Source organism: Phragmites australis, chromosome 24 (assembly GCF_958298935.1).
Source record: "Phragmites australis chromosome 24, lpPhrAust1.1, whole genome shotgun sequence".
NCBI lineage: Eukaryota > Viridiplantae > Streptophyta > Magnoliopsida > Poales > Poaceae > Phragmites > Phragmites australis.
Window position 1 is genome coordinate 1,386,644 of NC_084944.1, and position 12,120 is coordinate 1,398,763.

The 12,120-nt window shown below is 43.5% G+C and overlaps 1 protein-coding gene across 1 annotated transcript; it reads left to right on the forward strand.

The window, feature by feature from the left end:
* The first annotated feature begins 9,473 nt into the window (after positions 1-9,473).
* On the forward strand, positions 9,474-11,640 carry LOC133907935 (transcription factor GHD7-like). Its single transcript, XM_062350065.1, has 2 exons — positions 9,474-10,293; positions 11,134-11,640. Exons 1-2 carry the CDS (start codon positions 9,775-9,777, stop codon positions 11,458-11,460), a joined length of 846 nt encoding a protein of 281 aa, XP_062206049.1. The 5' UTR covers positions 9,474-9,774; the 3' UTR covers positions 11,461-11,640.
* The last annotated feature ends 480 nt before the right edge of the window (positions 11,641-12,120 follow it).

Consider the following 12,120-nt stretch of genomic DNA (forward strand, 5'->3'; position numbering starts at 1 on the left):
TATTTCTGCCCGCTTTACAATCTTCCGTGTCTGAGATCACGCGCTCCATAAGTTTAAGGGAGCAATTGGGGTTTGATGTTTCAAATTTTATCGGTGACTCTGGAAGTTAAAGGGAGGCTAGAGCGGTAGCCAAATCAAAGGTGGACAGCGGCGTGGCGGTGCGACGAGATGGCAGTAGTGTCACCAGAGCCATAGGCGACATGCGGAGTTGGCGGCAAATGAGCTCAAAAATGAATTGGTTAGTGCGGCGACGGACGGATGGTGACGATAGATCCGACGACGTAGACACCGTCAAAAACAGGATGAGATGGGGGAGCGACTGGGACAAAAATAAGAAGAAGATAGTGCATTGAAAACAAGAGGTAAACAAAATTATCTAAACCATTAGACTAAGATTGAATAGCTCAGATTCATCATTAAAAATAAAAAATAGACCATTAACAAATAGCATCCGTCTTATTCGTGTTTCAGGATGTACGTAGGTTGAGTGCGTGCATATGTATGCATCTGTACGCGCATCCACCTCATATATCTATGGACATGAAAAGTTGTGACATCAAACACAGCGAACATCTTGTGTGCAATATTCGGCGAGTAGCACCCAAGATATCCTGATTGTGGCGCTGCGTCGTCAGACCTTCGTGGTCACACACGCTTGGGAGGGACCCGTCGGAGTGCGGGTGACCGACGGCTTATCCTTGGTCGTCGGAAGCAATATAGATAGTAAAAAAGAACTAGACTACTAGAGCTAGGTAAAAGATGAAAGATATTGTAAATTGTGTTTGATCGATTGGTTGATATCCTCAATCGATTATGACCCTCTCATATTTAAAAGGCAGCATGTCTTAGTCATAAGAGATCATGACTTCTAATTTAAACCGAATAAGACTTACAGATATGATTCGGCTACGCTTATCTGATCTTCAAACTTTCTATAACTAATATATATTTCCTATTTAAACACGTAAAACTCTTATATATCTACATGAATATGATTTAATGTAGTTTAATCTTCTTAGATTTGATCAACTCTTCCATTTGTCCGGAGACCAATTACAAGAACAATCTAAGACCACTGATCGCCTGGTCATTGGTCATGATCATTGTTCATGTTTACTAATCTGATCTGAAGTCACTGTTCTCCAATGTGAAATCACTGTTCATTAGCTAGAAGTTATTGTTCATCTGGTCATGATATTATTCATCCTATCGTTGTGGTGTTCATCTGATCACCCATTGGTTGCTGCAATAGCCACTCTAAATACTTAAATCTTGTCATCAACAATATCTATCTCCTACCCTGGAGATGCGACACGTGTTGGTGTTGCTAACCTTTTAACGTGCTCCAGCTCCGATGATAGAGTGCCAACGCGGCAGCATCTGTCTCGGAATCAGCTTCTGCATCCGATGTACTCCTGCACCGTAGCGAGACGGGCGGTATCAGCATCTACCTGAGAATAGGAATCGGCAGCCAGCGCTTCGCTTCAGCTTTGCATCCGAGCCGCGCGGCGGTGGCGCGACACGGGCCAGGTAACTGATCCGATCCGGCCGGTCGGCCACCCCACGTGCCATCCGCGAACCCTCGCCGCAAGCTCGGGCGGCGTCGCGCGCGAGGATTAAAAGATTGAGCAGCTAGCTGAGTCGACGGATCAGGTGAGCCATGCGTACGTTCGCGCCGTCTGCTCGGCGGCGGGGCCTCTCGCCGTGCGTGCGTCTCCGCTTTACAGGGTGGGCTTTAAAGTATAGGCACCTTTGTTTCAGCTTAGGTTGACTTTTGCTACTTAAAAACAAAAGCTAAAATAGACAGTTTGTTTTTAAAAATGTTTTCTGATAAATTAAAGCTAGCATCACTATTAGAAGCGGGAAACTGATCTAAGCAGCTCTTATGGTTTTTGAATTTTGATGCTCTGAGAGGAATATTATATTCTCTCTGATCTAAATACATGTCGTTTTGAAAAAGATTCAGTCAAAACTTTTAAACTTTTGAATAATAATAGTTTTCAAAATATTTAATTTGAAAACATTAAAATCATATATGTAAATTTAGCTTTAAAAATATTATCATAATATTACAAATTAAATAAATTTTAATAAAAATAGTGATCAAAGCTATATATTGAAAATTATGTCTTATCTAAAACAATATGTTTGTACGACCGGATGAAATATTATACATTTCATCAACATAAAAAATAATTCAAAAGCACCTTTTGCATAAATAACTTTTCATTAACAACTTTTAAAAGCAGTTTTTGAAAAAGTTTGAGCCCAACCCAATAGGCCCTAAATGTATATCATGTAGCGTATCCGGCAACGACTTGGTAGCTACCGGATTTGTAGCGATCCATTGTTTGGGATAGAGATCAGAGATTGATCTGTTGTGAACTTAAGATGCACGCAATGTGCTATCTTAGTATCTTTCACGGCAAAACCTAGCTTTTGACTCGTCGCTCTGCTCTGCTGATCCGGTCGGCAGGCGAGACCCGCCGAGCAGGCTCGCGCGCGTGTCGAACCAAACGAGCGCACGACGGCAATCACACGGCCACATATATCATGCACAGAAACAAGCGTGCAGAAAATCAGAGCTAACTGCGCATGCTAAAGCTGGATGGACCATTCCTTTCAACTCCCGTCTTTGCTCCTCGCCCTTCTTTCGATATGGTTCACAGAACGCGGCGAAAACGACGTGGATGTTGCTACCAGCTAGCCAGTCGTAGGAGCTTTGTGGACGCGATACGGCCGGTCTCGGTCAGACAACTAAGGAATCGGTAATACCAGAAACTGTGGAAAAACAGAAAAACTTGATTGATTGATTGATTGATTATAAATGGGATTAGCTATGACGCTAGCTTTCACAGGTTATGGACATTCATTCACACAGCCAAACAGGTTAGAAATTTTTAGACCAAAGGCATTGATTCGTTTTATAGAAAGCAAAATATAGTCCACAACATTAAACTTGCTAACAGAAAAGCAAATTAATGAGTGTGAAACCACCTCTAACAAACATCTACACAAAGAAATAGCTCAAAACAGCAAACGATAAGGGCTACTATTCGGCTTTTAGACAAAAGGAACTCAGACATTATGCTATCAGAACAATACTATCCAATTTCAGAAAGGATCCAAGTTAACAATCGTTACGGTTGAATATCGTCCACCTCCGTCTTCAGTTTTTGCACTATATCATCCAAATTATTCCGAGCATCCGCCTTAGCCAGCACCCTCCACCTCCTCATGAACGAAAACAGGTTAGAAATTTTAAATGCCGTAGCCCATATAACGAAGAAGATGTCACCGGCCGGGACTTTGTTTGCAATGTGATTGATGAGTACGATGGCTCTTCCTCACCAGCTACGTATGCGCCGTTGCGCGATTGTTGTGCAAGCCGTTCTCTTCTTCCCTCGAGGGCGATCGTTGTGTTGGTGCAAGCTGGCTAGCTACAAGGCGTCATCGTCTCGGAAAATAACGGGCGGAGCAGTGCTACCTGCAATTCTCTCTCTCGCTCCCGACCACAGGATCGCCCAGCCGTCGAGGCGTCGCACGACGTCGACGTCGTGAATCCGCAGCCACGGACGTCGTCGCGCAGTTAGGTAATCTTGCGGCCATGCCGTAAAGGTGCCAGCTCCTATCTCCAGCTAGCGTTTGTGCTGGACTGAAGCAAGAAGAGATTCCACTTCGGGCTTATTTGTTTCACGTATAAGTTTGTAACATTTAACATTAGTTACGTGATAGATACTTAGATAACTGTTTAGTTGGTATTATAATTATGATAAATCATATTTTATTAGCTATGTGATCCATACGTTATATACTTAATTTTTTACTAACTTTAACATATGTATAGTTAATAATTTATTAAGCATATTTTTTAGCAAGCTATATTTAGGATCTATTTTGCAAAGTTTCCAGAGCAGCTTTTCGGTTGTAATCAGGAGAGCTTTGCTAAACAGCAGCTTTCAGCTTTTAGCTCCCTGAGTGGAATCTGTGAGAGTGATTATCTGAAATGAACTAGAAGCTGTGAAGTTGAAAAAACAGTTTCCACTGATTCACTTCCCGCACAGAATCATTTCCTCCATATAATTTATTCTAGAGAATCACTTTTAGCTACAGAATCATTCCATAGAGAATCACTCTCGACAGAGAATTTAAATCAGAAAGAGCTCTACCAAATAGACTTTTTAACTAAAAATTTATTAGTCATATTTATTTTTACAAACCACACTTCGTCTACTATTTCTTTACCTCCAAGGAGGCCGGCCCACGTACATGCTGACAGTGCATATATTTGTCCATGAGCGTCCAGGAAAGTGCACGTACGTACAATTGTACACGTGAAGGCTTGTACGTGTAAGGTGTAGCGACGACGTCCATGCGCATGCATATGGCCGGCGTTCCATGTGCCGTAATGTACACGTTTTCCGAATGACGTTCATGTAAAATATTTTAGCCTGTCCGAGACCCTTTTTTTAATGGATCATGTATCCTGACTGCACTTAGACGTATCATGAGTCCGTTTGCAGTACCTTGACCATTGAGGCGATGTTTATACATGCAGCCTCTACACACATTGACCAATTTACAACCACGTATACTTCCAACTGGCCTGTGACGTATTCAAATGAAAATTACATGCTCCTGTAGTGTGTCTGGAGTGATAAGTGATGCCATTGGCGGTCACTGTCTTTATATAGACAAGGGTATATTTGGTAAAGTTCTTTCTCATTTAAATTTTTTATAAAATGATTTTTGAAAGAAAATAATTATGTGGTTGAAAATAATTTTTTAGAGTAAACTCTATTAAGGAAGTGATTATGTGAAAAAAGTGAATTACGATAAGCTAAATTTTTTTTAGCTCTCAGTATCTAAGTTTATTTTAGAAAATTATTTTCACAAAATCACTCTAAAAATTTAATACTATAAATTGTTGTTTGACAGAGCTTCCACTAGTTACACTTAAAAACTGATATAGGAGTTTTGTCAAACATACTAAAAACTAAACTTATTTCTTAACCACATATATCCTTCTAGCCCGTTATACTTAGTGACAAAAGGCATCATTTGTTTAAAAACATTTGACTATTCACATAAGCTAGCGTGAGACACATTAATTTGTACATATTTAGGGAATCAACTCTGTGTGGTGGTGAAAACGTGAAGGTATGACTTCACTTGCTATGGTTTAGTTCTTATACTCACGATTTATACATATGCAAGTATTTTTAATGGTATTATCTATAGAAGTATCTTCTATAATAATAACACATTCATATGTGTAAGTGTGGTGTATGCATGTGTGCCACCTGTATTAAAAATTTATACATATGGGCAAGTGGAGTCAGGGGTGCAAGGAGGATCCCTACCTTCACGCAGAGTAAAGTCACGGTGACTTCACGCAGAGTAAAGTCACGGTGACTTCACTCTACTGTGAGCTGTTAGATATAAAATATTAGATACGGTGTAGCGATACAGTATCATGTAAAACAGTAAAAGCAGTAAAATATTACCATGACCAGTACCATTATTGTAGTACCAACTGCAAATCACTGACTAAAGTTGAGGATTTGGATCCGTGCGAGGGAAGCCCTGGCCCCAGGTTCCATGTACCCACATGTGTGTACAAACAAATATGCTTCATTAAATAGTAATTTTTTTGGTAGTGTTTGGTATTTTGGCCCCCTTCATTATATACATGCAACCAATTGGCCCTCTCTCTATTTTTTCTTGCTCCGACCATGTATATGGATTATTCTAGGCATCACGCAATATACTATATTGTACTAAATAAAGGTGTGCTACTGTGTTAGATATAGATCTGCATACTGAACTAAGTTAGCAGTTACTCCCTCCACCGGTCGGTAATATAATGTACGCCATGTTACAATTTCAGCAATCAAACTTTTTTTTTAATATGGACACAACTATTTAAATTGGGTCAAAGGAAAATAGTTCCATAAAATTTATTTAAAGAAATACTTTGAGTGACACGTTAGTACATATGATCGATGGTCTATTAAGTTGCTTATTAGATACCGTGCCTTGCATATGCCCTGAGTGTTAAATGATCTTGACCAGCGGGAGATACAATTCTTTTTTATAGATGCTATAAATAGTGTTACCATCTATTTGTGATCTGATTAGGACTTGGCCTATGCTGCAGTGACAGACAGTTCTGAAGATTTTAGGTAGGGTTAACTTCACCTCAGTCTTGGCTAGCACCGACGCTGGACACTAAACGGTACTTGTCCACCACTGAATTGTTGGCCAATAGGTAGGGTGGTTGCACCATCTTTTCTTATTAGATGGTTCGTCGCTGCTATACTGCTTAGGCTATTAGGTCTATCATAATGTTTAAATATGGCTGTTTTTTTAGACATTAATTGGATGTTTACGTAAATGAAAAGCTGATGTGGTAATTTATTTAAAGAGTAGAGATAGACTTGTTTCTTACAGAAAAAACTAGCTAGTTAAGTCATTCAAGACATAAGACACCACATTAGTATGCACAATTTTTTTCTTATGCTTTTCCCCCACATTTGGTTCTTTACGCTCTTCATGACACAAGTACTATTCAATCATCATCTTCATATAAAGTAATATAGTTGGTCATATGATCAAAATGATAATTTTAATCATAATACATGCAATAGACAACATCCATTGAAAATTTATTTCTTAACACCAATTTTTTATTTTCCCTTTCCTCCTGAGATATCATCTAAAAACAAAACATTTGCAATGGCCTTACTTTGCGATAGTTGTAGTCCACGGTGAGTTTCGATCACACATGAAGGCCCATATCCTTGCAGCCAAACGTGGATCTCCGACGTCCAAGCCTTTCCGCCATGAGTGGATGAGATGGACCCGTATTTCCATTTGCACCTTTTGGGAACATCCTAGAAAGCGACCCGGGTTGCAGCACGATTCACATAATTATTCTTTGCACACCAGAAAATTCAACCAAAGCATATTTATATGCAAATTAATAGAAAATAGTTTTATCACAAAACTACAACTAATAGTATATGTGCCCTAGTAACACAAAACTACATTTTTTACACAAAACTATATTTTTTGTGTTTCATAAAACTACAACTATTTTAGGCAAAATAGTTGTAGTTTTATATAAAAAATGTAGTTTTGTGTTATTAGTGGCACAAATATTTGTAATTTTATAAAACTCGTCTCAAAAATTGTAGTTTTATGATAGTTATAGTTTTGTGAAATTTACTCTAGTTTTATATATATCCAACGAGCAAAAAATCTCAAAGACGGACCCATCTAATTAATTCCTGCATCAACCTGGTGATGTGCACGTTGAAATTATTTGTTCTAAGCCTTTTCCATGCTAAATGGCTGTATTATGTGCGTAATTGCCGGTTAAGGCTCTATTTAGCATTGTTGCGGCATCTTTGGTATAACAGTTTGTAGAACTTAATTAGAAGCATATTTCCTAACTAGATTTAGTGATGGGCGTGGAACACCAATAAATATCCGTAGATCTAAGCTAGTATAACTTAATTAACTAACTATTAAGTTCTATTTTTGTTTACCAGTCTTTCTATTTTTGTTCTCTTGTAATGTTACGGACCCTTTTATTGTGTATGACTGTGTGCATATCAGTAATATAGAAATTGAGAGTAAACTCTGGTGCAATTATATCAGTTTAATATAACAACTATAGTTAATAAAGTTTCCTTTTAAAAAACTAACTAGGCATTTTGATTTAATCAAAATAATTAATTAGTTGATTAAGTTAAACTAAAATGAATGTATGGATCGTTCCATACTCATTCCTAAGGGCATCTCCAAGGGATTTTCTTCATAGATGAGAATTCATTTGTGAATGGATTTTTATTTTATTTAGCGCTTCAACGACCTTCCTTCATAGTTCCTGTAATAAAAAAATTCTCAAGTTTATTCTCTTCAGGACGAAATTATCTCTTTTTTCTCTTTAGAAATTTATTAAAAAAACTGTTAAATATAAAAGAAAATAAAGAGAATAGAACAGAAAGAAAATAAAATAAAGAGAATAGAGTTAGAGATGTTTGTGCAGGATCCTCCAAGATCTAATGCCTGACAGCTGGGGGCGGTCAAAGGATGCCACTGGGTGCCCACTGCCCATGCCCAAACCTGTACCGGCACTATTTTGGGTAGGGTATGGAAATAGGTAGAGTATAGGCGGTGGTGGATGCGGAGCTGAGAAGCAGAGAGCATAATTCTATGTTTAAAAATTATAGAAAAAACTTAGAAGCTAAGTGTTCCTAAAGGGTAAGCTCACTATCTCCATGATGGATCCGCCCATGAGCATAGGTGGGTAGGTAATACCCACTTCACCCGTACGCATAACATCAGTTTGCTTCAGCTAGCTCTCTCCTGTGAAAAAGTGTGATCCCCTTCCTCCGTCTGCTCTCTCCCTCTCATATGAAGAAAATATCTCTGTCAAATCTAGAAATCTTTCATCAACAATCATATCTGGATCTATATTCCCTTATATTATTCTCTTATCTCCCTAAATATCTCAGTTCCTCATCTTTTTTTGTCTGTTAGTTAGCCTCTTTCACTCAAATTGATTCTATTCTCCTATGCTCCAATCTCACGAACACGCGTATCTCAATCTCTCATTTCTCTCAAACAAATCCTTCTCCCTCATGCTCCGCCATGGAGCTCGGCAGCAAGGTCATCAGCAAGCACCCCAAGCTCGCTCTTGGCCTAGAGAGGGGCTCATGCACGCAGGTGCACCGGTATCTCAAGTGCGAGGACGCAGCGACTGCACGTCCTCCAGCCGGCCATCCAAACATCCAAATATATAGGATAATCCCCTCTGCTCGTTGGATAACCCGGATAGGTATGGATAGCATTAAAGCTGTTTAAGTGGGTCATGTCTATTGAATTAGTCTGAGACATAGTATCGTTGGTACGGTTCAAACACAATACGGCTTGGGTATAATCGGACCGGACTGGCACGGCACGATACGACATATTGTGCCTGGGTCGAGCACGCGGCACGTCGGACCGGCACGGGCACGACCCACCTCGCCCCGCGTCGCCTCCCGACCACCCCACCTCAGCCTCGCCGCCACCATCCACCCCGCCCCGACCGCCCTGCCCCCGCCACGGTTGATCGCGATGCCACCACTCCGCCCTAGTAGCTTGCCCAACCGCTCCCCACCACGCCTGGCCACGCCAACTTCTGGCTGCTCCGCCTCGACCACCCCGCCCGTCCAAACCACGGATCATGTGTGAGCTGCGTCTCCGGCATACGAGCCAATACAACACAATCTATTTACTTACTTGAATTTATTAGGTCGTAACTTAGCCAGGTCATACCTAATAGGACCCGTGCCGAGTCAGTCGGACGGACCATTTGGACAGGTCTGGGTAGCATGACTTCAAATGGGCATGGGTAACTTTAGCCCCAACCCTCCCAACGGCATCCATACCGCGGCGGCCAATGAGGAATCGCCAAATGATCCACCCCTTGGAGAGACGAGAAAGGTGGCTCCGGATCCTCCACGTAAGAATCCCTCCCATCTCATATCTTTGCTCCCCTCCCATTGACCACAGCCGGCCGGGCACGTACTTATTCCCGCCCTGCCCTAGCTCTCTCGCTCTCTTCTCCTCCACACACCAACCCGGCCGAGCACACATCTATCATTTTGCTCGCGCGCACACGGAAGCAAACAAGCGGAGCGAGTGGCCGAGTGCTTCGTTAAGAGCGCGAGCACACACAGACCACACAGGGGGAGTGGTGGCGGTGTAGTACGTCGTAGGATGTCGGCGTCGTCGAGCGCCGCGTGCCGCGTGTGCGGTGGTGGCGGGGGCGTGGGGGAGTGCGCGTGCCATGGGCATGGAGTCGGCGGCGCGCGGTGCGGGGTCGCGGTCACGGACCTCAACCGCGGATTCCCTGGGACGTGGCAGCAGGCGGAGGAGGAGCCGCCCATCGTCGGCGGTGGTGCAGCGGCGGCGGCGGGGCTTCAGGAGTTCCAGTTCTTCGGCCATGACGAGGATCACGACAGCGTGACGTGGCTGTTCCACGACCCGGCGCCCCACCTGCAGCGAGGGCCGCCGGCGGCGGCGGTCGGGAACGGGGCGGCCGAGGCCGAGCAGCGGCAGGCGCCGCCGTTGTTCGACGGGTACGCGCAAGCACAGTACGGCCAGCTGCCGGGGAACGGGCTCACGTTCGATGTGCCGCTGAGCCGGGGCGGCGAGGCGGCCGACGCGGCGGTCCTGGAGGCCGGGCTGGGGCTCGGCGGCGGCGGCAACCTGGCGACGACGTCCAGCGCCACAATCGTGAGTGGTTCGATTCCATCTCTCCTTATCCCTCAACGAGTTTTCAAGCTGTTCGATCTGCATGCGATTCATGTTCACGCTTAGCTAGTTGCCTTTGATCGAGTACTTAGAACTTACAACTCACCGCAGCACTGCTCGGCCATTTTAATTTTGATCGAGTACTTAGAGAGAGGTCATCTCGGTTCTTGTGATCCAACTTACTAGGAACCGAACCTCGGGGATAAGGTCACACATTATGAAAGCAGTATTTTTTCTAATTCCTATATGTGAGAATCGAACAACTTCTCGTAAAATGTCTGTGAAATTCTTGAGAGACGGTAAGATCACGTCACTGCTAAGTAAGCACCTGGTACAACCTGGATTTGTGTTTCCCTGGAAGGCTGGAATGGTTACATGTTGGTTTGATCGCATAGCAAAATTTACTAGGCAGAGGGAAGGGGAATCTTAAAGAATACTACAAGCTAATCCTCAATTCTATAAGGTCTATAATGCACACATGAACTGAAAAAGATCCCAAGTTTTTTTTTGTCTCACTATCGCCTATCGCTATCTGTCTATCAACATATGTTGTCACCATGAGTCCTGAGCACAATGTCGGCCAACAGCTCAGCTCCATTCTCATTTCATGTGGCTATACATTGATCCCACAACTGCTCATTTCTGTTCAGTGTCAGCTTACTTGAGTGCTGACACAGTTTATCTGATGGGGGGACTTTCTCAAAACAGTGCGCGTACTATGCGTAGCGCCCGGCGCGTACTGTGCGGCCGACGTCGTCTCAACTATTTGCATGCATCGGCTGAAGCATCCTTACCTTGTGAGTTGTGGCACGTCCTTTTCAGATGTCCTTCTGCGGGAGCACGTTCACTGACGCGGCGAGCTCCGTTCCGGGAGAGGCTGCGGCCAACGGCGGCAACCCAAGTGGTGGCGACCCGGCGATGGACCGGGAGGCGAAGGTGATGCGGTACAAGGAGAAGCGGAAGAGGAGGCGCTACGAGAAGCAGATCCGGTACGCGTCCCGCAAGGCCTACGCCGAGATGCGGCCGCGCGTCAAGGGCCGGTTCGCCAAGGTGCCCGACGGCGACGGCGCCACACCGCCGCAGCCCGCGGCTGCGGCGGCGGCAGGCTACGACCCCGGGCGGCTCGACCTTGGATGGTTCCGTTCATAGCAAAGATGTACGTACGTACGTACGTACGCCGGCCGGAGCATTACCTACCATAGGCCATTGGTTCATTAAAGTAGATAAATACGCGCGAAAATGTATATGTGATTGATACTTGACTAGCTAGCCCTGAAGAATATATCTTATTAATACTAGTAGTATAAGTACAGTGACAATTGTGATGCATGATGTCAAGTGTGCCTTTTACTGAAACTTGGCACGCGCTGCCTAGTTAGCTTGCCGTAGAAAAGCCATATAAAAAAAGGGTGTCGCTAGATTACATGCGACTAAAAACTGCCCTTTTTTTTACAGTCAGTCGATTCTAGCCGTCGGATTCTCATCCATTGTCCAAAACGACCGGTTATTATGCATTTTCTTCCTCAGTCTGTTCGTCGTCAGTTCGTCTCTTCCCGTCAAGCAAGGGACGACATTGTACAACGGCATAGAGCTTTCGTGGTGTAGTTTCCAATTTTCATGTAAAGGAGTTCCAACGTATAGCTTTTGATTTCCTCGAGTGCCGCCCTAGCTTGGGGTTTGCTTGGCGACGGATAGGGGCCAGCTAATGCCCACTTTGTATCGCTTAACCTTCTTCTTCTTCTTCTTCTTGATTGAATGGAATAGGCCCTCGTTTTTTTCGTTCAAAAAAAGAAGTGTAGAACAGAATGA